The sequence below is a fragment of the Monodelphis domestica genome, chromosome 6, assembly GCF_027887165.1.
Source record: "Monodelphis domestica isolate mMonDom1 chromosome 6, mMonDom1.pri, whole genome shotgun sequence".
Lineage (NCBI taxonomy): Eukaryota > Metazoa > Chordata > Mammalia > Didelphimorphia > Didelphidae > Monodelphis > Monodelphis domestica.
Window position 1 is genome coordinate 266,423,532 of NC_077232.1, and position 27,990 is coordinate 266,451,521.

General features: G+C 36.2%; 3 protein-coding genes across 3 annotated transcripts in view; all 3 read right to left on the reverse strand.

Moving 5' to 3' along the window:
• The window catches only part of IBSP (integrin binding sialoprotein), a 231,392-nt gene that overhangs the window by 103,044 nt on the left and 100,358 nt on the right, over window positions 1-27,990 (reverse strand). The window lies entirely within an intron of this gene.
• Window positions 1,662-18,251, reverse strand: DMP1 (dentin matrix acidic phosphoprotein 1). Its single transcript, XM_056803173.1, has 6 exons — window positions 18,078-18,251; window positions 12,014-12,092; window positions 11,278-11,325; window positions 8,284-8,316; window positions 8,027-8,074; window positions 1,662-3,794 (listed from the first exon to the last, which is right to left on the reverse strand). The coding sequence occupies exons 2-6, from the start codon at window positions 12,065-12,067 to the stop codon at window positions 2,382-2,384; spliced, it is 1,596 nt and encodes a 531-aa protein (XP_056659151.1). The 5' UTR covers window positions 12,068-12,092; window positions 18,078-18,251; the 3' UTR covers window positions 1,662-2,381.
• Window positions 22,804-27,955, reverse strand: DSPP (dentin sialophosphoprotein). The gene has a single exon (XM_056803171.1). The coding sequence runs from the start codon at window positions 27,753-27,755 to the stop codon at window positions 26,115-26,117; it is 1,641 nt and encodes a 546-aa protein (XP_056659149.1). The 5' UTR covers window positions 27,756-27,955; the 3' UTR covers window positions 22,804-26,114.

A 27,990-nucleotide genomic window follows, 5' to 3' on the forward strand; every position in this document is an offset into this window, starting at 1 on the left:
AACAACTGCTTGATCACAAGGGTCAGTGGGGCTATGACTGGGAAAGTAGACTCTAAAAGATCACACTAGTGCAAATATTAATAATAAGGAAATGGGTCTTGATCGATGGCACATGTTAAATCCAGTGGAATTTCACCTCAGATACGGGAGGGGGATGGAGAGAGGGGAGGGAAGGAACATGAGTCTTGTAACCATGGAAAATTATTCTTTTTTTTTTTTAAACCCTTACCTTCTGTCTTGGAGTCAATACTGTGTATTGGCTCCAAGGCAGAAGAGTGGTAAGGGCTAGGCGATGGGGGTCAAGTGACTTGCCCAGGGTCACACAGCTGGGACGTGGCTGAGGCCAGATTTGAACCTAGGACCTCCCGTCTCTAGGTCTGGTTCTCAATCCACTGAGCTACCCAGCTGCCCCCATGGAAAAGTATTCTAAATCATCTAATTAAATAAATTTTTTTAAATGCATGCCTTTCAATGCCACTACTAAATTTGTATCCAAAAAAAAATTTTTAATGTACAGAACTATTTATAGCTGCGCTCTTGGTGTTGGCAAAAAGTTGGAAAACGAGGGGAGATTCCTCAATTCAGGAATGGTTGAACAAATTGTGTTATATGATGGTGATGGAATATTATTGTGCTATAAGGAAAGATAAACCACTTGATTTCCATACAAACTGGAAAGACCTCCATAACCTGATGTGGTGTGTGAAATGAGGAGAACCAGGAGAACATTGTACACAGAGACTGATACACTGTGGGATGATCAAATGTAATTGACTTTGCTACTGATAGCAATACAATGATCCAGGACAATCCTGAGGGACTTATGAGAAAGAAAGCTATCCACATCAAGAGAAAGAACTGTAGGAATAGAAATGCAGATGGAAAACATTTGATTTTTCACTTGTTTATATTGGTATTGGATATGGGGGTTTGGCTTTTAAAAGATTATTACAAAAATGATTAATATGGAAGTAGGTATTGAGTGATAATACATATATAAGCCAGTGGAATTGCTTGTTGGCTCCGGGAAGAGGGAGGGGAGTTTATGAATTATGTAAACATGGAAAAATTCTTAAATAAAAATAAAAAACTAATAACTGTGGCTTGGGAATCTATTCCTATATGAATCTGTATGCCATTATAAAATAAGTTAACATTTTATCTTATTCTTCCATTTGATGAAAGTAGTACATGGAAGTTATTTAAAAATTAGTGAAGGGGGCAGCTGGGTAGCTCAGTGGATTGAGAGCTAGGCCTAGAGATGGGAGGTCCTAGGTTCAAATCTGGCCCCAGACACTTCCCAGCTGTGTGACCCTGGGCAAGTCACTTGACCCCCATTGCCTAGCCCTTACCACTCTTCTGCCTTGGAGCCAATACACAGTATTGACTCCAAGACAGAAGGTAAGGGTTTAAAAAAAAATTAGTGAAAAGGCATAATTGTCTGTGAAACAAAAACAATAAATAATTACCTGAATATAAGTAAAAATCTTGTGTGGTGATAATTAGGAACTATTGTTATTGCATTGTATAGGAAGAAAGGTCTTTTCAGACAAAGCTTAAGAACTACTTGGGCATTGTTTGAAATGGGAGCAAAACAAAGTGTTCATTAAATTAGAAACATATGTGCATAATCACCAATGTAAAAAGGTACAACACACACCTTTTCTAGATATTATTACCTTTATTACAAAAACTTAAATATATCCTGTGTTGAGGTAACATTCCAAAGTATCCATCACAAATTCAATTGGAACCTATGTACACAATCTTTATTTGCTATGAGCAAAAAAGTTACAGCTGGTCAGGTTCAATTCTGGCATTGCACATAAGCCAAATTAAGGAACAGAAGCTCGAATTATATTAAACACATAATTTAACAAATAAAGGGAATCTTAGCAACTCTTATAACCCATTCCCACCCCACCTGTGGCCCAAAATAACTCCCTTTAACATTGATATTTTACACAGAACCCCATTGAAAAATAGAAAATGGTTGACAGAAAGAAATCTTGTTCCTGGAACCAAAACACAGCTCTAGCCTATAATTTTTTAATGTTTTCTCCAACCAAATATTTAATCACTTAAAACTCACTCATGAAAGAGTCCTCATGGTAATTTTTCAAAACCCAAGCTGTAAAACTATAGCACAAAATTCTTTCTTGTTTCCACTATCATGGATAGTGTGGCTTAGAGTCATTTCACACTCTGTGAACTTCCTTGGAAGAGTAATTCCCCATAAATGACTATGATGCCCCATTAATTATCTTCCAAAAGAAATAAATTCAGATCATCCTAAGTCTGGTAAGATGACTAAATCAAAGCACCATCTATTTCTTTCTCTGTCTCCCTCCTTTCTACAAAAATATACTTTTGAGCTAATGCTAATAGCCATCTTGGCAGTCATTGTCATCATGGTCCCCAGTAGGTCGGTTATGATAGGTGTCAACTATCAGTTTTCTGCTTTCCACCTCAATGCTTCTAGACAAACTCTCTTCATTGCTGACTGATCTACTTTCACTGGAACTCTCATTTTCTTTAAGCTTACTGTTTTCCTGAAGTGCTCTGGCATCTTCTTCAGACTGACTATTTTCCTCTTCTTGTAGCTGTTCAGAACTGCTTTCCCCACTGTCTTCCTTGGAGACACTTTGGCTCTCGGTTGACGAGCTCTGAGACTGGAAGCCCTCCTGGTTGGAACTATTTTCCTCACTTGACTCCTTGCTTTCCACTGAGGGGCTCTCACTCTCATTAGATTCACTGTCACTTTGTGCCTCCCCAGATTCACTGTCTGATTTGGAGGATGTGTTGAGGTCATCCTCTTCAGAGGAATTACTACTATCTTCCTTATTATCTTCAGATAGGCCAACACTCTTTCCATCAGAATCAGGGTTATCTCCTCTTGAAACATTTTCATTTTCTTCTTTGGATTTACTTTGTTTTTCATATGATTCATCACTGTCATGAGGTCTAGACTCACTGCTAAGATCCCTCACAGTTTGACTGTCTTCCTGAGACTGACTGTTGCTATCTTCTTGGGATTTGCTTTTGCTGTTCTCATTAGATTGACCATTTTCACTGGATTGCCTCTTCTCTGTCGAGTCACTCATGGTTTCTTCCATGGTGTTGCTCTCATTGTTTTCATCCCAATCATCTTCTTCTGAGCTGTGGGCCTTTTGGAAAGACTTTCTGCCAAACTGCCCCACCAGTTGGCTCACATCAGAATCTTTTCTGTTCCCATCCTGATGCCTTGTCTTGTGAATCTTTTTCTTCAAGTTGACGCTATGACCAGTCATTCTGGAATTGCTTATCTCACTCATAATGGTGTCTGGGTCATCACCTTGCATTCCTTCCTCATCTAAAGCAGACTCATCGCTGGAACTGCTGTAGCTTTTTTCACTTCCTACTTCCACATTGTGCTCATCACTTTTGCTGTCATGGACATCCACCTCATGACTTTCATTTTCTTCTTCTTCAAGGCTTCTGCTCTCACTCTGACTGCTTTCATCACTGACCACATTATGATTGCCATCTTCCCCATCTGCAGTACTATTTTCATTGGATAGAGTGGTGTCAGAATCATCATCTTCTTGTTGATGCCTTTCCATGGAGCCCTGGCCATTGTCTATATCAACAAAAGTGTCATCTCCACTGTCATCTTCATCATCATTCTTATCATCTTCTTTTATTCCACTCTTAAGGGAGCTGTCAGATTGTAGATATACAGACTCTTGATCAGTAAGGCCCAAGTCTTCCTCTGATTCAATACTATCACTGTAGTCCTTTTTACTCTCATTCATCTACACAGAGGAATCAAGAGATACAGTCAGCACACAAAAATTAAGAGTCAAGTCATCTAATTGGTGGACTCTCTAAGTCCACTACTTCTCCTTCTGCCTTCTTCTTTATTTTACTATTCCTTGGCATTTCTGCAGGGAGTTTATGAGAGGAGAAATTCTTATCGACCCCCACTTTATCATTTTTTATAATATATAAGTTCATGAAAAAGCTATGTGGAAATTAAATGTCTACGATTTCCATCCTACTTTCATATTTAGAGTTGGAAGGGATCTTAAAGGTCATTTAAGCCAACTTTCTTATTTTACAAATGAGGAAATTGAAGTGCAGAAAAGTTTGGGTGACTTGCCCAGAGACACATATCATCTAGGCTATAGCAGTTTGGATTTTAATCCAGGTCACATTTTTTACACAATACACTACAGTCACATTAGGGGAACTTATTCTTTAGAGAAACTTTTCAGTTAATCATTTTGTGAAGTAAAAAATTATTTTGTAAGGAAAAAGAAGCAGTGAGGTGATGCAGTAGATAGAGTTCAAATCTGACCTTAGACAGTTCCTAGTTGTGTGACCCTGGACAAGTCACTAACTCTGTTTACCTCAGTTTCCTCACTTGTAAAATGAGCTTGAGAAGGAAATGGCAAACCATTCCAATATCTTGGCCAAGAAAACCCCAAATGGGGTCACAAAACATAGGATATGACTGGAACAATTGAACAAGGAAAAATAATTCCATCTTTATACCAGCTGTTCCCCATATTTCTCCATCTGGAATGTGCTTCCTTACCATCCCCATCTCTTGGTAGCTCTAGCTTCAGCTCACCTCAAATGCAACTGTCTCTATGAGTCATTTCTGATTCCCCTAGCAGTCAACACCTCATTACCTATTTATTTCGAATTCATTTTGTATTAAGTGTACCTGTTCTCTCTCTCAAAACAATATAAGTTCCTTGAGGGCAAGGACTTTTTCATTTTTGTCTTTAGCATAGAGTTTGGCAAATAATAGGTACATTTGTACTTGTTAGCAACCAGAGTAAAGAAAGACTTTGGCAGGGGAGGAGGTTAAATAAGATTAAATAAAAGCATCAGAGGTAGTTTCATAAAATAACTCATTCAAATAGCATATTGGTGTTTACAAAACATTTTCTTCATGAAATCCCTGTGCAGTAGAGTTAAATTATGATTATCCTAGCTTTACCAAAAATGGAAACTGGGACTCAGTAAATTAAGTGACATATATAAACAGATGTGTGTGTATTTGACATAGTCAAACAATTAATAAGTGCCAGTCAGGTCTCCAGGACCCAGGTCAAAGGCAATTGTTCTTTGCACTAAAAAGCTGCCTATTATCGGGCCATTAGTATGGACAGCTACTGTTGTAGAAAGAAACTTCAAGGGCAGCTTAGGTAGTTGGTGGATAGAGAACCTGGCCTGGAGATGAAAGGATCTGAGTTCAAATATGATTTCAGCTACTTCCTGGATGTGTTATCCTGGACCAATTTACCAAATTGCCTAGCCGTGGCTGAGTTCCTGCCTGAAAATTGATACTAAGGATTAATTCTAAGAAAGAAGAAAGGGGCTAAAAAAAAGAAGCTTTAGCATCTCATATTTTTCAGTCATGAAAAATGCGCATGGGGCTGAGATACGAGATGCCATTTTACGTCACTATATCACAATGCTGATCATCAAGAACGTTCTGAGAAACTCATTCAAGGTGGACCACTCAGAACTCATTAGACTCTGAAAAGCCTTTTCCTGGCTTTTCCATTAATCAGGTGAGGCTCTCCCCCTTATTTACTAGAGTCCTGTTTTCTAGCATCCCTCATACCAACTCTGTACTCATTGGTTTAATATCATAGGGCCATAGATCTAAAATCGGAAGGAGCCTTAGAGGTCATTTAATTCAACCCTCCTCATTCATTTCACAGACGAGAAAACAGGACCCAGAAGAATAAGGGACTTGCTTAAAGTTGCACAGTAATCAGAGGAAGAACTGGAAGCTGGGTCCTAGGACTAGGTGCCTCAATAATGGTACTCAAATAACAAAAGTGAATAGAAAAGCCTGTGGCAAATTGAAAAGTCTTTCATGAAGTAAAAAGTAACAATTTTGGGGAGCATTTCTAAGGTTTACTTCATAATGGGACAATAAGCAATAATTCTCTGGCATTGGTAGCATTCTGCCACAAGTAGCAGTGAAATTATGGAATGATGAAGCAGAAAATGGTCTCAACAGTAGTTTAGTCTAACCTCCATATTTATATGTGAGGAAACTGAGTGGAAGGTACTACTTTTCTAAGCTCTCCTTTGCAAATTCTAAAGGTTAGCAAAACTCATCATGTTGCTGCTCTTTATACACATATCATTTTCCATTTCTGTGCCTTTGTAGGTGCTCCCCCTTTAGACCGTGTTCCCTTTGAAACTCCATCTCTTAGAATCCAAACTCCTTCAAAACTCAACCCAAGCCGTACCTTTCCTAAACCCCTTAGCTGCTGAAGTTACTTGATATATTATATTGTCTTTATGTTGTATGAGAGTTGGTCTTTCACTGTGGTTAGAGAGCTGACTTTGTTTTGGCTTTGTGATCCTCAGTAAGCCACTTAACCTTCCCTGGGCCTCAGTTTCCTCACCTGTAAAATGTCTCTGAGGTTCCTTCCAAGTCACTTGACTTGATAGTGTAAAGTTCATTAAGACTTCAAGTTGTAAAGAAAATGCAAATATTTATTGGTAGAGAGAGCTGCCTCACCAGGTGTTCTCTAACACTGGTGGAACCACATGTTTGAACCAAAGAAAAAGACCTTGTATATAATTAAATCTATTTCTCCTGATAATACATACATACATACACACACACACACACACACACACACACACACACACACACACATATATATATATATATATATATATATATATATATATATACATATATATATGTTCCTGACAGCAGGGACTATTTAATTTCTGCCTTTGCAGACAATGCCTAGATCTCCCATTCCAGCCTTCCCAAAGAACTTATTTACTTCTTTGGTCATATCCTCCACAACCTTGCTGCCCACTCCAGAGACCTTTCCCTGGAAGGTTTCAGCTTTTCATCTCCAGAAAATCCTGCCCTGCTCTTCCACCATCCTGACTGGTGCCTGCTTCTTCTGGATGAAAGCCACATGCCTGAGTCACTCCTTACTCTCAGGGGATTTTTTCACCAGTTGCTTAGGGCCATTAGCTTTCCTTGATCTTCCTAGTGCCCTTTCTCCAACTCACTATGCCCTGCCCCACTCCACCAACCACATCTCTGTAACAATGGACCAACTGACTGACATTTTTCCTGCATTTAATGTGTCACTCTTCTACCCTTGGGCTCTATGCATCATCATTGTAACTCCCAGAAAAAGGTAGCCCTCCCTGGTCACTCCCTATGTGGGCTTTAGAATATAAGCTACTTGAGGGTAGAGAATATCTTTCCTTATGTATTTGTATCCCCCAGATTTAGCAGAGTGTTTACTTCCAAATAAAAATTTAATAAATGCTTTTTCATTCATCCACATAGTTGGTGCTAAATAATCATTTGTTGATTGGTTAATTGTCCAAGGTAACACAAGAAATCAATGATAGAGCCTATTCTGAACCCTAGATTTTACTTTCTACCTCTCATGTCAAAAATATTCTTGGCAAGTCAACAATCCTAACTCTAGTATCCCTCTTATAAAAGAGTGACATTTTATTACCAATGGCATTGTCTCACTAAATTCTTCCCTGTAACTTTACCTTTATCATCATCATCTTAATCATCAGGAATATGATTATTATTGCCCCCTCTCTCTGCAGCCATTCCACTTTGACTAGGAAGACTTTCCTTAATTGATGCATACTGACTCAATTATAAAATCTACAATTTTAGCATGAACAAATATTCCATCACTTTTCTGAGTTCACCTATCATATCCCCAAGTCTAAATTAGTAGCCATAAATAAAATCTTAAAAAATATTTTAATTGAAGGAAACTTCAGACTGCTAAAGTCTATAGATTGCTTCCCCCATCCTCACCCCAACATTCAAAATAAATACCAAAAATGTGTTAGAATAACAGAAATGACTTGTTTTTCCCTTTTTGGCACTCAGAAATATTGACTTTTCATGGTTTAAAAAATTATATTTAGAACTGCTTCCATATAATTTAAGTCATCACCATTTCCCTCAATGCATAAATAACTTAAATGTTAGGAAAGATTTAATTACCTGTTCCTTTGAGCTATCTTTACTTTCTTCTGATGACTCACTACTCTCCTGAAAGAAGGGAAATATAATTCCAAGTTACTTTTTTTCCATAGGAAACAGAAAAAAAAAGGCATCATCTCCTTTGCTTGAAGTCCAGGTGTACCATATCTCCCAAGGCCATGAGGTGGTTCAAGGTGTGATAATGATTGCTTGGAGTGGGGGACAGCGCATGGGGGAAAACAGGGTATAAGCCAATATGATAGCAAGGAGATAATTACCAAGGACGGAGGTGGTGTCAGAGTCAAGTGATCCTGAAAAGAAGAGAAAGAAAAAAGGAACTTACTTTTATACAAAGATTTCATGTCACTACAAAGGTTTAGAATAATCTTAGATGATTCTCTACCTCCTTAATGCATGCCTGACATTATCCCATATTACATGAGAAATCTGGAAATATTATTATAGCATGATTTTAGAACCAGGATTGAGATCCTTAAGGGACTGAATAGATAAGGCAGGATAAGAAACAAAGAAGAATCCATCTAAATTATGTAATCTAAAGAGCAGCCATTTTCAACATGAAATTTAATAGTAAATGACTGAGGAATCCAGTAAAGCTACTCAAGGATCCTTTTAGTCATAAGTGAAATTCAACAAAACATTATTAAGTACCTCCTCTGTGCAAGATATGTTTAAAATGCTGATACAACACTGTATTACTGGAAGGGGCAGGTTGGGTTGGAGACATCTGTTGAAGTGTGGCAGAAGCAACCACATTGCATAACTGGAGCCTGTTTCCTTGTATAACATATCCAAGACTGGACATATCTAAGGAAAAGGTAATAACTGGCTTAAACTATGCCTTGTTTCACTAAGAGTATGGACCATCTGAAAGAAGGTGATGGTAGTCAATGATAGTGTGTAATTAAGAGGAAAATTGGTGGGAGTGGGAGGGCAGATATCAAAGAGAGAATAAAGAGAAGTATGTGTCTATGATTCTAGAGTTATTCTGCATTAGATAATTTATTGAATGATAATGTCAGGAAAAATCAGCAGTTATATATATATATATATATATATATGAAAATATATCAATATAAATCAAGATTCATCGGTAGGTGAATATGTATGAAAAAATATACATATATATATATATATTCACCTACTGATGAATCTTGATTTCCATCACCTCTTCATTTCTCATTTGGACTATTACAATAACCTCCTAAATGGTCTCCCAGCCTCATTTCCCTCCTCTCCAATCTATCCTCTCTACAGCTGCCAAACTGATTTTCCTAAATCCTAAAATGAAGGTCACCTATCTACTCAACAAATTCTTTTGGTTTCTTCTTACCTCTAGGATGAAATAGAAATGCCTCTCTGTCATTAAAACCCTTTTCACAAGTCCCCTTGACTTACCTTTCCAACCTTACATATATGTGGCATATAGGTTACTGCCCTTCCTACAAAATATTCTCTCCCCCATTTCCCAGCCTTTGCACTGACTCTTCTCCACATCTAAAATACTCTTCTTAGAATCCCTTATTCCCTCAAAATTCAGCTTCTCCATAAAAACTTTCCCACAAAGAACCTTGGATTCCTTTTGTACATATTTTGTACATATTTCTTTATTGACTGCTTCACTTGGCTTTCCCACAGAGACTGTAGATATTGTTCTTTTGTAGATTAGTTAGGTGGGATCTGAGGTCAAATATAGCTTTAGACACTTACTGGTTGAGTAACCCTGGGCAGATTATTTAACTCTATTGGTCACAATCCCCAACTGTAAAATGAGTTGGAAAAGGAAATGGCAAACCATTTCAGTATCTTTTTCAAGAAACCCCCAAATAGGGTCATAAAGAGTTGGACACAATGAAATGACAACAAAAACTTTGTAGGTTGTCCAATAAAATTTAAGCTTCTAGAAGCCAAGGACTATTTTGTTTTTTCCCTGATGCTGGGCACACACTAGACATACATTAAGAAATTCTGGTTGATTAATTGTATGTACTTTATATATATATTTGTATTTGACCACAGACCATAAATTTAGAGTTGAAAGGAAATTTAAGGTCCAAACCTCTTTTTTTAGCACATGAAGAAACTGAGGCTCAGAGAGTTTAAGTAATTGGCTAAGGTCATTCATTCAAATAGTAAATGGAAAAACTAGAATGTGAACCAAGGCCCCCTAAATCCAGATTCATCTCTCTTTCCCTAGACCAAATGTTCTATACACCAATAGTATATAAGCTTCTTTAGGACGGAAATTATTTCACTGCTTCATCTTTGTGTCTTTAGTACCTAGAATTTTGGGAGTTGGGGGTATGAATCACTGATTTAATTGATAAAAGGAAGTTGTCTCCAAACTATATTGATTCCAAGCCCATAAGCATTAAAATTTTTCTTATTATGCACCCTAATATGGTTATTTTTACTTATAAAATATCTTTATAAATTTGCTTATGAATTATTAAATGTAGCAGTATGTGAATGATAACTATAAATATTATAGTTTTACACAAAAGATATACATTTTTAAAGGACGAGATAAAGAAGAAATAACATTTGACCCTTTAGTTAATGGGGAGACATTAGATTTTTGCTGAATAGAAAAGTAACATGATGAGACTTTAAGAAAAATCATGTTAGCATCTGGGAGAGGGTATTGCCACTGTCCAAGACAAAAGGTGATGGGAGCCTGGCCTAGGATTGTAGCTATGTGAGTAGAGAGAAGGGCACAGATGCAAGAGATGTTGTAGGGTGATAACTATATTATGTATTATATAATATATATAGTAGAGAGATAGATATATTAGCACTGAGAGGCTGACTTGACCAAGATCACTTAATCAATTTATTTCATAAGCTTTTCTTGAATCCAAATCTTCCTGACTTCAAGATTGACTATTGCTACACCAAACCATTTTCCTTTTCTTACTATCCTTTGTGTTCACTAATCCATCAATCTAGTCACCATAAAAAAAAAAACCTAACAACAACAGCATTCATACCAGTTATAACATTCAAATGTTTCTGACACTTCCTAGTTATGTAACTCTAGGAAAGTCACCTAACTTCTGTTTGCCTCACTCTCTTCTTCTATAAAAATGGAAATATAATAGCACCTACCCCCCAATATTGTTGTGAGGATCAAATGTAATAATATTTGAAAAGTGCCTGTCACATAGTAGGTACTATATAAATGCTAACTATTATTATTACTATTATTTTTGCTATTATTATTATTTAAAAACATTTCATGCTCTTCTTACCGTCAATTCTTCAGAACTCTCAGAATCTGTGTTTAGATATCTGGTGACCTAAATCAATGTAAAACACAGAGTTAAATATTCAGAGTAATTTTCAAGGAAGCAGTTACTTACATATGACTTGTTTTTGACATGCCCAAACCACCAATGTGGAAGCATGCTGCTTCCTATATTCCCCAATCAAATGGGTTTGAGTAAGTCTTCTTCCATTGGTTATGTAGCTGGAAGATGGTATTTTTAGAAAACTGCCAGATTGGGTCAGTCTCGCTTTCTTTCCTGTGTGTTCTTTCCTAATGTGTCCAAAGGCAAATGATTACACAGAGTTCACCCCCCAGTATGGGAGTCATGAACTGAACTGGGAAGAAGGAATACCTGTGAAACTCACTCCATACCACCCAAAATGGAAAGGAGGGACGGAATTCTCATTTACTGGCCACTGTGGCAATTTGTTTAGAATTAGCCAATCAGTGATGCAACAGATTTACAAATATTTACAAACAACAGAATAACAAAAAAAACTAGTTTTTTGTTATTCCAAGGCCAACTATTGTTTTATTAAACCTCAGATTCCATACAAGATGCTGGCACCTAAAAAATCAGAAAGCATCACACATGGATGCCTTTTACTAAGTATCCTTTATTTTATCCAAATGGAGCAAATTGGATGGCCTGTGTTCTGAGTGATGAAAATTTGAAGGTTCTATGTTTATTCAGGAATCACCAAGAAAATAGTACTTACAGGAAGAGCACAGGATAATCCCCAGAAGACGATGAGCAGGAAAGGAGTCTTCATAGTTGATAATTAGGAAACTTCCAACCTATAAGGAAGAATGTACATAAAATATACTATCTAGGATTAAATATTTCATCATATAAAAACATTCTGAACTTTTCATCTCTTGATGAACAAGTCTCATTTTTGCCAAATTCTGTTTCAAAAATCTAAACACTTTGAAATAGGAGCCATCACTTATTGTTTTCCCTTGCTTTCAGATGAATAAATTGGAAATCAGAAATCTAAGCCTTTTCACTTACATGAGGATTGTGCAACCAAGGAATACTATGCCAAGTTCTTAACCAATTCACTCTAGTCCACCTAATATGTAATCTAAGCATATGCCCATGACCATTATTCCTCACATAAATGCCACTGGTGCTCCAGATTCAAATTTTAGATGCACAGAGATAATTTACAGACAAAAGAGGGCATGTTTCTATTTTAATTTGAGAGCAGGTACCCTCTGTACCTAGTTGTTATAAGCTATATGTTATTACAAATTTATATAAATCCACTAAGCAAACATATATATGGATATAAGTAGACATACAAAATATTCCAGTTGCAGAAAGTTTTAATGTCCATTTGGCTATGCTAATTATGCTGTGCTAATTACTTGTAAATACATTCCAGATTAATAAAAATTTTAAGAATCATTATAGATTTCCCATTTTTTAGAAATCTGTATTAGAAATATAATCAAATATGACATTTCCCCCTCCATATGACTTCATTCATAATCAAGATTCTGAGGGACATGAAAAAAATAAGTTCAGAGTTTAAAATGTCTTATTAATTCAAAGTAAATTGTTAAGATAAAAATAGCAATAAAATAATGTAAATATCTGGTATAGAAATTTGGAAGTCATCTACCTTGATATGATAAGTCAATTCATGATAGTTGAATTATAGGAAGAGATGAAAAAGAGTAGAGAAGGGAAGAAAAGGGAAGAGAAGAGGAGGAAAGGGGAGGGGAGGAAGATGATGATGATAAGTCAGTAGACCTTAGAAGGAAATATAACTTATAATTTAGTCCCCAGCTTTGTCTGATTCATGTGGCAATTTGGATGTTATGCCTCAACTTTGGCCATGACAAGAGGTAAAGGGATCATCTGTGTTCTTTATACACATTTGATGGGTGCCACCACATGGAGGATCAATTCAAACTGATGAACCTGGCTGTATTTTCATCTTTGTTACTTTTCCTGAGAAGATAAACAAACAATAACATCGAGGTGGATGTGTCCAAGCTTGCAGGTGTCCTCATGAGTTTGAGAGGGTCATAGATTGTAGCACCAATAAGTAAAGCTGGCTGTTTAAAAGAAAAGTTTCCACAATAAAGAGGATAGCTCTGAGCCTGGCTGTTTTCCCAGCAGACATGTCAATGTACAAAGAGTTGTTTAGACATCCAGAGAGCCAAGGTGAAATAAGAATCAGTCTTCAGAAAGAGTATGACTCTAAATTATGATGTTGAATCCTGTTTTAAACCTTCCTTTTCACTTGTCAGAGTTGTCTGTGTTTTACCATTTTTTTTTGTATGAATACCTTCATGTTGTACATTTCTACTCTCCCCTTTAAGGAAAATCTAGTCAGAAGCCTAAAGCTAAGACTTGAGTAAATTTGTCTTGGAGTTTTAACAAGCCAAATTCTATGACAAAAGAAAGCCTAGATTTCCTCTCCTTAGAGATCAGGCTCCTTTATTCTGAACCCTGTCTAGAAAGCGTACATGACTCCAGAGTAGAGGGGTCATTTAGAGAGAGGGAATGGATGTCACACCAGCCCCTGTTGGCTTCCCAGTGTTATATATAGTAGGATCATAAATTAAGAGCTGACAAGAAGCTCGAGGTCATCTAAAATATGTCTTTTAAAGATGAGAAAACCAAGATCCAGGGAAGTCACAGGTTACCCCAGCATTCACATATGCACAGAGAACTGCAAAGAGTGTTTCCCTTAGCCAAGTAATGGTTTAGCAATGTCTGGGGAAAAAAAGACAATGCTCAAAATTTCAAATGCCAATGGCCTTTTTTATATGAACTTTTAAAGAAAGAAATAGAGAGATCATTGGTGAAATTATATTAGTGTAACTGGAAATAGTAATTGTTCTAGTACTAACTAAAAGGTCATTGAAAATGTGAGTTTCATCTTGCTTTCAATCTCCAATTTTTATCTCGTAAGAAAACAGGATGTTGTCAATTCAAACTGAGGTGGAGATGAGGATGGAGTAGGAAATAACATGGTATCAAAAAATTTATAATTTACTCCTTCAAAAGCTACATATTGATCATTTCAAGACCATTAACTTACTCCCTTTGGCTGCTGGGGATATTTAGTCTACTAAAATAACACTTTGCTAAGAGTATGGTAACCTTGACAGGCACTAGTATGACCACCATAATTTATATTTTAACTTAATCGTTTTTGGTGGAAGAATTTGACTTTTCTAGGGTTATGGATTTCTAGATGAAAATTGCGTGAATATCAGCTATCAGAATGAAATAGCCTTGAACTGGGTAAAGGAGGATTTTATTCTATATTTGGGCAAAGTAATAAATAGAAACCGGCAAAGTTGTTGCTGCACAAATGGGAGACCTGCCTTCTAGATCTTTGCCATCAGTAAAAAAAAAATCACTTTATAATGATGCTAAAATGTACTATAGAGTGCAGTACCTTGGTGGGCTGAGAGCCAGGCTTCCAGATGTCAGATACTGCCCAGCTGTGTGATCCTGGACAAGTCACTGAATCCCCATTGCCTACCCTTTAACGCTCTTCTGACTTTGAACCAATACACAGTGTTGATTTTAAGATGGAAAACAAGGGTTTAAAAAAAAGTCCTATACAATAGTTTAAAAACAATATTTCTTAAAGGCCCTATGCTATATAGACTTAAATGATGTAATTTATAATAGATAACATCCTTACATTTTTCAGGTACTTTTGTGGAACAAGAAAACCCTTTAAAGGCTCTGGATAAGAAAAGCATTCCAAATGGTAAAACATTGTCAGGTGGTATTTTGGGCTAGATTTGTGATTTAATTATCAAAGGAAAATTTCCATGAGAAAATTCTCTACTAATACAGCTTGATATCTATTCTGCCTTAGAGATTATCTGAGGCATACTGGCAGGCTATGGAATTTACCCAGTATGTGTCAAGGATGGGACTTGAACCCAGATCATCTTGACTCCAGGCTTGTTCTCTATCCACTATGCCAAGTGCTCTCATCTCAGATGCTTGTGTTCAAATTTGTGCCAGAAATTCTGTAAAATCAAGATTCACTTGCAAGATAATAACATGTGACATTTATATAGAGTATTATAACAGTTGATCTTCAAAATGAAGATAATAATTATTATTCCTCTTATGAATAACGGATGCTTAGAGAGGTCATGAATGGCTCAGAGAACTGTCTGAGGCAAAAATCAAACCAAGGTTTTTCCTGATTCTAATTGCATATCTAATATACAATATTCCTTTTCATATTTATTCAAAGGGGAAGAAATAAGCACAAATGAGAAAAATAAGGGGGAAAAAAGTCAAGTTCTTTTCACTCCTTAAAAAAGGTTGATATGAATTCAATATGTAATCTTTCATGCCAGTTTAATATCTGGAGGGTTAAGAAGAGCCACATGTAAACAGAAATGTTTTTTTTTACTTCCCAAAGTCATGCCACTGGGGTGTCAAAGGCAATGGAAGGAAAGCGCAAGCTCTAGCAGTTGCTGGCACTCTGGAAGCCCTGGGTCTTGGGCAGACCATCTACTGGCCAGGAAGAAGACTGGCCATATTCATAGAGACTTTTCATCAGATGAGCTCAGAGGGTGAATTGTTCAGGCACAACCAGTTTTCAAAGACTAGCACATAGTGAACCCTTAATGAATGTTTATAGAATTGAGTAGAAAAAAAGCCACGTCCTAAAGGAGGTTCAGTGTGCATCACTGGACCAAGCCCTCAGCTCCCACTAACAGAATCATGGACCCTTGATTTTACAAACAGATCAAAGTAAAATCTGCATTTAGGAAAACCTAGGCATCTGGTGGGATCTCAGTTGCTTGGATAAGTTTCTGCTCTGTAGTTTGAGGGCATAAATTACAACAATACAAATTTGTATTCAACAATTTTGTCCCACCATCCATAAAAATTGCCCCAGTCCCCTATACTTGATACATCTGAATTTGAAGTGATGAGCTTGGAGGTTCTACAATCATGTTCTAAGTATAATGAACATTTTAGAATATTTTTAAAAGTTTTGACTCTTGAAGAAAGGGGTTTCTATTTAGCCCTCAGTTAACAAGAAAATCCAGTTATCTGGAACCCTGAGAATTCAGACTTTTCTATATTATACATCTTACATCTGGGGCTGTGCTATAAAGGAAAAGTTGAATAAAGCCCAGGAATACTGAATACTCCAGCCTGGATGACCTGCCAGTACTGGGATGGAGAAGGGAAAGGAGGGAAGGAGATAAGTTCAATCATATTACTTAGGAAAACTTATGTGGCGATTTGTTATTACATGTAATTGGTAAAAAAGAAAAAAACATAATATTGATAAAAATGTACTTATATGAGTTACAACCTCTCTGGGATTCATTTTCCTCATCCACATTATCTCTAAGGTTGTTTTCAGTTCTAAATCTTGGGAACTATTTCAAGATGGGGGTGGGGGGTGGCGTGAAGTGAGAGGGTGAATATTCTAGACCAGTGACTTCATCAATTTTAGATTGCCTTCCCTGGCAGATATCAGCAACTAATTTATAATTTAAGGTCTTAGAAATTTGCTGGGAGCATTGAGAGGTCAAAGGTTCTGCTCATGATTATTTAGTATGTGTCCAAAGTGGGAAGTGAAATAATTTGTCTTCCATCTTCTATACCACATAGCTTTTATCCTCATCTCCTTTCTCCTTTTCCTGAAAGACAGGAACCTTTAAACCAAACCATAAATGAACAACAAAGTATTTCTCTATTTGTCAGTAAAGAAATCCTTTTTTTCTAATATTCAATTAAACAACAACAATAAGAAATTTCATTAGTCTTCCTCTTCTTTTTCAGAGTTCTCACTATTACTCATTCTATAATGACTAGTTATTATTGTAAATATATTTTATTTTTACCAATTACATGTAGTAACCAATTTCTACTTAAGTTTTCTGAAGTTATATGATCCAAATTGTCTCCCTTCCTCCCTTCCCTCCTGCTTCCCAAAGCTGGCAAGCAATTCAATCTGGGTTATGCATGTATATAATGAGTAGTTAGTGAATATCCTTTGCCTTCATAGCTTCTAATTAAATAATTTTTAAACCCCTTACCTTCCTTTTTAGAATTTTAGAAAAAAATTTAGAATTAATATTCTATGTGTTGGTTCCAAGATGGAAGAGCAGTAAGGGCTGGGCAATGGGGGTTAAGTGACTTGCTCAGAATAACATACCTAGGAATTATCTGAGGTCACATTTGAACCCGGGATCTCCCATCTCTGGCCAAGCTTCTCTATCTACTGAGCCACCTAACTGCCTTCTAAAGAATTTGTTTCATTCTCATTCTCATTCTAATACAGTGTTTTCAGTGTCTAACAGGCAATATCTATCATCCAAGAATGTAAAACCTGAATGTGAAGTTTCCTTTGTTGAGTTCATTCAAACCAAATCTCAATCTTACCTCCTTCCAGCCTCATTTTCAGCAACTTTCCTCTAAATACTAAATAACTTAGAAAGCTCCTTGGAAAAAACAAATAAATAAGAAAGTTCTTTGAAAGTGATGGACTCCAGATTCAAATACTCTGTAGAGATTAATGTATCATAAAAAGGAACACATGTACCAATCCCCTAATATTTTGGTGAATCTATGTATCCAGAGCAAGAGCAAGAGAAATGGCACATGGAGATATTTTTACAGAAAAAATGACCCAGTTAAACCATTACATCTTTACTTTTTTCTCATTTTCTTCTTGCCTGTCATTTGCCCCAAAGCACAGATAAAAAATTTTCAATGAACTAGTTCCTTCATTTTATTGTTATATGAATTCTGTGATTCCTTACCTTTATCTGTTTCTTCAGTTCGAAAATTTTTTCTCTAGACAATTCACCAAATATTGGGTTGTAGATCTCATCAGAAATATGTGGGGTCAATGAAGATATGTTTTAGCTGGTTTTTGAAAATTACATGGATGGCACAAGAATTTAAACCCTGCTTCAGCTCCTCAGTAGCCAATCAACCTTCCTCTTGGGATATCTGATGTCATAAAGTGTCACTGGGACTCCGGTACACCCACACTTCCTCTATCCTGCAGGGGCAGATTTCCCTAAAAAGCTCTTGTGGTTCCCAAATGACTAGACTAGTTTCCATTAAATTGAATATCTTCCTAAAGTTTTGTTTTGATTTCTAAATATATGTCATTCACATCCAAGAAGGCTTATGAGCATTATAAGCAATGACAGTGTCACCCACACACTGACAAATCCTGTCAGACATGAGGGAGGATAGAAGGGTAGGTTTCCTGTTAATGTACATTTCTAGGTTGTACATGAAGGAAGCTCTATGTTTGGGTTTTGAAAATAGTAGACACTTTTCAACTATCAATGCTGAGAATGCCTAGCCCTTATTTATTACTCCCTGTGCCAAGTGCTGGGAAGCAGCTGGAGATCTGACAGGTGATTCACTGTCCATTGTTGCCTAGTCACCTCTAATACTCAGAACATACATCCTCCGCCACCCTTCACTCACAAAAACCTTTAATTACTACTAGAGAGAATTTGTCTGACAGCATCATCCCCAGAATTAGGGTTTGAGCCTAGAAAAGTCATAGATCAGACTTCCATAATACATTAGAATCAAAAGTTTTATCTGCTTAATGACATTTGATCTTCCCAATACTATGAGAAAGAAGAATATTGTTATTCTTGATTTTACAGATATTGAAATTGAGGCTCCAAAAGGTTAAGAGTCTTGCCTAAGATCATGCAGTTAGGAGCCAAATCTATGTATTTGGACTAAAATTAAGTTGAGTCTTCTTGTCTCTACCTCCATGATGCCTCCCTAAGGCCCTAAAAGACTCTTGGGAATGTAAATTGATTTTATATGAACTGATGCAAAGTAGTTAGCAGAGCATAAAAACAACATATACAATGGTTACAATAATGGAAATAACCACCACAAAATAAGGGAAAGTGAATGTTGCAAAATTATAAAGAATTATCTCCAAAGAAAATTTCCTTCCCACTCCTTGTGGAGAGAAAGTTCAAGAGATGTGATAGGTTCTAGAGATTTTTGGGTCCATATGATAACATTTTTTTCAAAATATTTATCAATTTGGGGGGATTTGTATTTTTTCTTTTTTTAAAAATTTCTTTGTTACAAGGAATGGCTCTCTGAGAGAAAGAGAGAAAAGGATTCTGAGGAAAATCTAGGAGATTTAAAAACAAAAGATATTCCAATCTATTATTTGGATAACAAAATGCCAATGTCTAAAGACCTCTCCAAAAGGGACTTCTGGACTGCTAATTTCTTTATGAGGATAGTGACATGAACTGAAGATCAAGTTAAGGAAAACTGCCAGAATAGCTTGAGGCTAACACAGACAAGAAAACAAAGAGAAAAAGAAGAAAAGGTAAAAAGGAAAATTTTATCTGGCATCAAGTTGAGCTGGAACAATGAGGTTCTGGGATTGCAACTGAAGGAGTCTAATCCACATGAAGAATCCAAAATAGATCCACCTAAGATGTTCAGGAATTCCCCATACCTGTCCTGACTCAAACCCGTGATCCAGGAACCATCCCTTGGAGCCTGGACCTAGGTCTGTGTTCTGAGTTTTTACTAAAAATTACATATGACCTAGAAGCTCCTGATTGGTCTTGGTGTGTCCTCTGATTGGGAGTATATTGAAAATGCTTGGCAATTATGCCAGGAGGAGTCACCCTCAGTAGGGCATAAGAACTTGTAGAAAATTTCTACTTCCCTTTTCTGGAACAAAAAGGTCAATGCAACCTCAAAATTTACATTTTTTATGTCAAATAAAAATAAAAGCAGATCACAAAATAAGCAATTCAAATACAAAAGAACCAATCAGGATCACACATGACATTTTCCATAAAAGATCTTGGAAAACCTGTATTCTAAGAGGCAACATATGTTTACAATCCTGAATAACTTGTCCCAAAAAGCTGAATATGATCCTGTTGGAGGAGGGAGGGAAATGGACTTTTTAAAATAAAAAGCAAACAGCATGAAATACAGATTCATGGCTTCATATGGAATCCTCTTTTGTGATTTGCTATGCATATGGTGGTGATATTTTTGTAGCGTTTAAGTTCAGAATAAAAATAATGTTTTTAAAAGAGATTTTCAAACTTACTTTTAAAAATATATTTCTCTCAGAACCCTAGAATGGGGGCATGGTGAGCAAGAGGTTATGAGGAAAGACTGATCCTTGTCTTTGGGATCTGGCTCCCCCAAGACTGAACCTCGGATCTAAGCCCACAGGGAAAAACTCTTTTGTGGGAAGGGCTCACCCTACACAGGCCATGGGTGAAGGCCATGTTCTTTAGGAAACTGCATGCCATGGGGGCAACTGGCATCTTGTTGACATTTATCATGTATACTCTAGCTATCAGGCACCTGGAAAGACCATGGGGAAATGTGTATGTGTGTACGTATATGTACATATATATTTGTATATGTATATATATAATGGTTGAATTCAAGCAAATTGATAGACATGAATTATCTGGCATCCTTAGAATCTTGCTAACCAAAGACTTTAATACGCTGATGTGGGTACTCCCTCCAGTGATGCAAAACCTAGTCAATCAATGCCTCCTTTTCTTGTTGGACATTAGCTGTCCTCCTATAAATATTTCACAGAGGGTCTGTCTACTTGACAAAACTCTTGAAAATGTGTGGATACTAATGAATTCATCAGATTATCTTCTTTCTCCTGGTCTAACTCATCAAATCACTGAATTTGAGAATTGTAAGAGGCTTGAGCTGTAGGAGCCAATTCCTATACTGTGCAAAGATGTCCACAGAGGGAGAACTTCATGAGACAGCCCATTCCACTTTTGGAGAGCTCTGATTGTTAGAATTTTTTTTCCTTATATCAAGCCCAAATTGGCTTTTTTGTAACTTTTCCCCATAGCTCCTCTTTCTGTCTTCTGGAGCCAAAGAAAGTCTAATCCTTCATGTAACAACTGCGCAGAGAACTGAGGATGGCTATCTTGTTCCCTCTCCTCAAATTCCCAATTCCCCTTAAGACTTCTCTTTTCCAGGTTTAACATGCCAAGTTATTTCATCCAGTACTCAAGACATGATCTCAAGGTCCTTCTCCATCTTATTTGTTCTCATCTGGAAATTTTCCAGCTTATGAATTTCTTTCCTCTTCTTAAACTATGGGTGCTCAAAACTGAACACAGTAATCTAGGAGCACAAGAGTGCGTTCATTTTTTGGTAATCACATCAGATTTGTTGAGCTTGCAATCTACTAAAACTCCCAAATCTTTTTCAGAACACCTTTGGTCTAACCATGCCTTCCCTATCTTGGACTTGGGGTGATTTTTTTTTTTTGGTAAATGTGAGACTTCACATTTATCCCTATTGAATTTCATATTATTTCATCCAGCCTAATTTGGTAGGTCTTGACCTATCAAGATTCTTTTGGTCTCCAATTCTGTTATTCAGAGTGATAAAGATTGCTTCTAGTTTTGTACTGGTCTAAAAGTTTGATGAACATCATATCTACATCCTTATCTAAATCACTAAAAAATGTTTGACTAACATTTTTGGTTAATTAAGGGGATAAGCACAGAACCATGGGGTATAGTAGCTATATGACTCTGAGCTAGCCATTTAACTTCTTTGAACCTTAGTTTCCTCATCTGTAAAATGGTGATGATGTTTAACATCTTAGTGGTGTTGTGAGGATAAATTGAGAAATATATGTAAAATGCTACATAAACATAAAAGAACTATACAAATGCCATTATTATATGTATTCTTTGAGTTAAATTATCCTGCTAATTCTGAATCCAAATAACTGTACCCCATCCCTCTCCATTTTCTCTATAATCTGCTTTTTAAAAATTATTATGCAATTAAAACTATAAATTAATTTAATTAGCATTGTCATTTTTATTATATTGGCATGACCTACTGAAGAGCAATGAAACCTTCCCAGTTATATAACTTTATTTCTTTAAGAAACATTTCTTAATTGTATATATAAAGGCCTTGAGTGTAGTCTGATAGATTGATTCATATATTTTATGTGTTTTGTAGTTATTTTGAATAGTACATATGAGGGAACCAAGTTAAATTATTAGCTCAAAATCATACAGCTACTATACTTCACAGCTGTATGCTTATTCCCCATATGCTTATCCTCTTTTGTATTTTAATGCCATATAGAATTGTTCTTCATTTTTTATAGTTTTATTATGTTTCCTTCCTACTGAAGTTATTATTTCAAATCTTTTTTGTTAATGAATTCATCAGGATTTTTTAAGTAGACTATCATGTCATGAACTAGTAAGAATGGTTTTACCTCATCTCTACTTTAAATTTATTTCTCTTATCATTTCTATCGCTAGAATTTCTAGGGATATATTTTTCCTGTCCGGGCTTCTTTAGCTGCCTAGACACAATGGAAAAATTTTACAATTTCAATATTAAATAATCAATTTTGAAAATGATGAAGATAAATATTTTCAAATATAAAAGACAGGATACTTGAATAACAAGAGATTATTCCATAGCCATGAAAATTTACAAAAAGAAACAGACTATGTTAAAAAAAAAAGGAACTTAGACTGAAACTCCAAATGACATACCCTACAAAATATGCCCTAATCAATGAAAATGTATACATTCAGAAAAAAGAGAGGCATAATAGGAAGAGATTTTAATGTTCTCCATGACTTGGATAAATACATCAGAAAGATCAACCCCCCAAAAAAATAGAGAAATGGAAGTGAGCAAATAATGGGAAACTACATCTGAAAGACAGAATTTTCTGAATGGTAATATTACTATGTGACTTTTATAAACAGACACAGAGAATAGGATACATAAAAATTATATGCTACAAAACAGAGCACAGAGAAATTATTAATTTCTGCAAAAAGCAAAATTATTGAAAATCTTAATTTAGAGAGCACAAGCAAAAGATGCAAATCAAAATTATTGATGACAAAAACAAATCAAAGAAGCTATAACTACATGAATAACAATGATAGAGATAACACAGATAAAAATTTTTTTTCTATATGTTTTACAGGTGTTTCTTGTATACAACAGTTTGTTGAGTTTTTTGTTTTCCATTATTCCATTTTCCTTCATTTTATAGAAGAGTTAAATCCATTTTCATTTAAGCATATAATTAAGTCTATGCTTTCTTACTTACTTATGCATTTAGTCATTGTGGTTTTATCTTCCTCCCTTAGTCTCTACTTCCACTACCCCTATAGAAGCAACCACCCCAAGTCCCTTATCCCTTAAGCATATTTTTATTAATATCTTCTCTCTCATTCTCTGTCAAATTGACAGCCTGGGGACCATAATACAGTTGTTAGGGGTACAGCATCCCCATGATCTGGAAAACTCATGTAAAATTTTTTGGCTTTTCCTTAGTACCAGAAAAGACATCTGAATTTTTTTTTCTTTTAGAGTATATTTACAGTACCTCATTGTAAATTTGGGGTTAAATATGCATTTCTAAACTTCTTCTGGGTTGTCTGCCTTTGCTGACCTTTGAATGTCCTCTGTACCTTCCACAAAACACCTCAAATATTCCCATTTAATTTCTTATGCCAACCCACAATATATCAAAACCACGATAGAGAAAGCTGAGATGTGGAAGGGATAACTGTAACCTTTCCCCCCTAGGATGCTGATATTACTTTTACTGGGGTGGAAAGTAGTCCCAAGAAACACTATCCCTCTTTGGAGAACAAGGCCTCCAGAAGCATCCTCTCCCTCTAATCAGAACTCATTTCTTGGCTCAAATTGAACCCACCCTTTGAATTACAGGACACAAAACAGAGCACAGAGAAATTATAAATTTATGCACAAAAGAAAATATTAACTGCATCCTTTAAATACCACAATGCAATAAAAATCTCAATATAGCCATTCCAACTATATTTGGCACTTCAATCCTAGTCTACTTGTAACTTTTCCAAGCTTGGTAGGACCAGCAAGAACATAGACTTTACTGGCATAGCCTTTGAGAAGCTAGGATCTCTTACATATCACTTGAAGGCATCAGAGTAAGATTTCATTAGAAATTTAACAAACAAATCAAATCAACAAAGAAAATAAAATACACCTCTACAGTAACCTAGCTTATTGGAAAGGACAATGAATTTAAGAGGCTGGTTCAAATGTGAGATGTGGCACTTATGGTACTAATCACCAAGTCATTTACCCTCTCTCAGCTTCAATGTCTTCATCTGTAAGAGAGGATTAAGAATACTTGCCTCACGCTCCCAGACCCCAATGCATGTAGTGAACAAAATGCTCTATGACCTGTGACCATCTCTTTAAGTTTTAGAATCAGTCAAGGAAGGGAGCAAACTATATTTGAAACTCTATTAGAGCAATCAGTCAAAAGGATAATTAGTTGTACAAAGGAGGCATCGTGTTAGAGAAGGTAAAGTACTAGACTTGAACTCAAGAAGACTGGATTCCTATCATCTTTGACCCATAACCAGAATTATACAAGTCACATTAGTTTTCATTTAACTTGGCAGCTTTCTAAGTCTGCAAATTGTGGCTGAGTCGCTGATCTGTGAAAGGAGTTTCTACAATGAGAGTTCTCAGATGAAACCTCAAGTCCAAATCTAAAATAAAATAAGGGAAAAGTGAAGGGATTCCCCCATGCCATCGTTTAGATCATAATGGAATCTTTAAATATATCTGTGAGTTACATATCTTCTAAAATGCTATTTAGGTTATAGCATTCCTCTAATTGAAAGGGCTTGGGAATACATCCTTGACTGAAAATTACTGGTATTCATTGAAAACCAATTAAAGGGTCTTCTGTGACCTTTGGTTGCAAACATTATCCAAGAAGTAAAAAGAACATTTCCAGGTGATTTTTAAACTGCTACTGACTTAAAGACCATAGACCGTGTCTAGACCAGGGAGATATCTGAGAACTTGATGTGACTCTTAAGAGAGGTTCAGTTCTTAAAAGATAAATTTATTCTAAATCAGCCAATGCTTATATAGACAAATCATTTTATGATAACCAAGACATAATATTGTGTGGCTAATTTTTAAAGTTATACATGGAGATCACAGCACTAGATTTAGAACGTGAATCTCCCTGAGTTCCATAAACAAAGTTATGCTAAATTCCTGGTGGCTTACAGCTATACTTTTTCATTAAAATGTTATACTTCAATACTTAGAATCAGAAGCACTTGTCAAAATAATGCTCTGAAGACTATGATGAATATATTCTTTACAGAGATTAATTATCCTTCCACTTTACATAAAGTAGGGTATTAGATCAAATAATGGTGCCAAAACCAGAGCATCTAGATATCAAATAAACCTTCCTTGATTGAGTGTAGTCATACAGAATTCATGCTTTCTGGAGCATGACAATGCCGCATACTTGTTTGTAACTGTTATTGCTTATGGGAAGCATTCTATAGAACTTTTTGGAACCTGTAATTTGTGAAATGTAAGTTGCCATTTGGCAACCCAGTGAAGATTTAAGCTTTTAGGTATTGTGAACCTAAACAGTATTTTTCCACTATTGTTTCATATTTTACTTTGCCTTTGAATTTAAGTTAAAACACAAAGAAATTTCATTATCATTGAGTACATCTATATTTATGTAACATTTTTACCTACTAACTTAAAACACATCCAGATCAAGCATTCAGAATACTTCTGAGTTAGTTTTTCTTTGACTCCAGTTCTGACAGCTTGATAATTTTTGTAGTTGTGTCCGAGGTGATACCTGACTTTCATTTCATTCTTTCTTCTTGCTTGTACTTTTCCAGAAAATTTTAATTCTTAGAAATTACTTGGACTTTTCACAGAAGAAACTTTTCTACCTCCTGACCTTTGTTCTAATCATCACTTGTTGAATGGTTACTGTCACTGCCTTCACTGACACTGCTGTCACTGTCACTGTCACTGTCATTTCTGTTATTAGACTTGCCCTTGCCCTGATGGTTGTTATTATCACTATCAGATGTACTGTCATCATCACTGCTACTGCTGTCACTGCTATCAGATTTGCTGTCACTACTGTCACTGCTATCACTACTGTCACTACTATCACTGCTATCAGATTTGCTATCACTATCACTGCTGTCACTGCCATCAGAACTGCTTTCACTATCACTACTATCACTGCTATCAGATTTGCTATCACTATCACTGCTATCACTGCTGTCACTGCTATCAGATTTGCTGTCACTATCACTACTGTCACTACTGTCACTGCTATCAGATTTGCTGTCACTATCACTGCTGTCACTGCTATCACTGCTGTCACTGCTGTCATTGCTATCAGATTTGCTGTCACTATCACTGCTGTCACTACTGTCACTGCTATCAGATTTGCTGTCACTATCACTGCTGTCACTACTGTCACTGCTATCAGATTTGCTGTCACTATCACTGCTGTCACTGCTATCAGATTTACTATCACTATCACTGCTGTCACTGCTATCAGAACTACTTTCACTATCACTGCTATCAGATTTGCTATCACTATCACTGCTATCAGATTTGCTGTCACTACCACTGCTGTCACTATCACTGCTGTCACTGCTATCAGATTTACTATCACTACTATCACTGCTGTCACTACTATCACTGCTATCACTGCTGTCACTGCTATCACTGCTGTCACTGCTATCACTGCTGTCACTGCTATCAGACTTGCTATCACTACTGTCACTGCTTTCACTACTATCACTACTGTCACTGCTGTCACTACTATCACTGCTGTCACTGCTATCACTGCTGTCACTACTGTCACTGCTGTCACTACTGTCACTGCTATCACTGCTGTCACTGCTATCACTGCTGTCACTACTATCACTGCTATCACTACTGTCACTGCTATCACTGCTGTCACTACTGTCACTGCTGTCACTACTATCACTGCTGTCACTGCTATCACTGCTATCACTACTGTCACTGCTATCACTGTTATCACTGCTATCACTGCTGTCACTACTGTCATTGCTATCAGATTTGTTATCAATATCAGATTTGCTATCACTGTCATTACTATCACTACCACCATTTCCATTACTATTGTCACCACTATTGCTGCCATGATGAGTACTATCACTATCATTAGTGTCTGATGCACTGTCACTATCTTCATCTCCTTCTGGTGAGTCACTGCCATTGCTATCACCAATTGATTCATCAGGTTCCTCAGAATCATTGCTCTTACTATTACTAATATCCTCACTTTCAGACTTGGCATCATCATTAGTGCTATCAGGGTCATCTCTTTGCATAGATTCATTGTCAAAATCATAGCTCTCATCATATCCATCACTATTGCTTTCACTGCCAGTGTTGCTGGGTCCACCTTTGCCTCCAAGATTAATTTTCAGGTTGTTTCCAACAGGTTCATTGTTAAACTTCCCTGCCATATCCTTTCCATATCCTTTGTCAGAAATAATGTCATCTCCTTTAATTCTAAAAGCATCATTTACTTTCTCAGTTTCTTTAGTAGTTTCCATACCATTGTTGTTGTTGGTCCCATTGTTTTCTACCTGCTATGAAATGACAGAGGAAAGAAAATATAAATAAAGCAACAAACTACCATAAAATTATAAAAATTGGACTGTATCAGTTACTCTGATATAATGTTAATCTAACTTACATTTTAAAACCTTTCATTTAGAAATGCAAATCAAAACAATTCTGAAATATTATCTCACCTACATAAAATTGGTTTAAATGATAAATAAAATA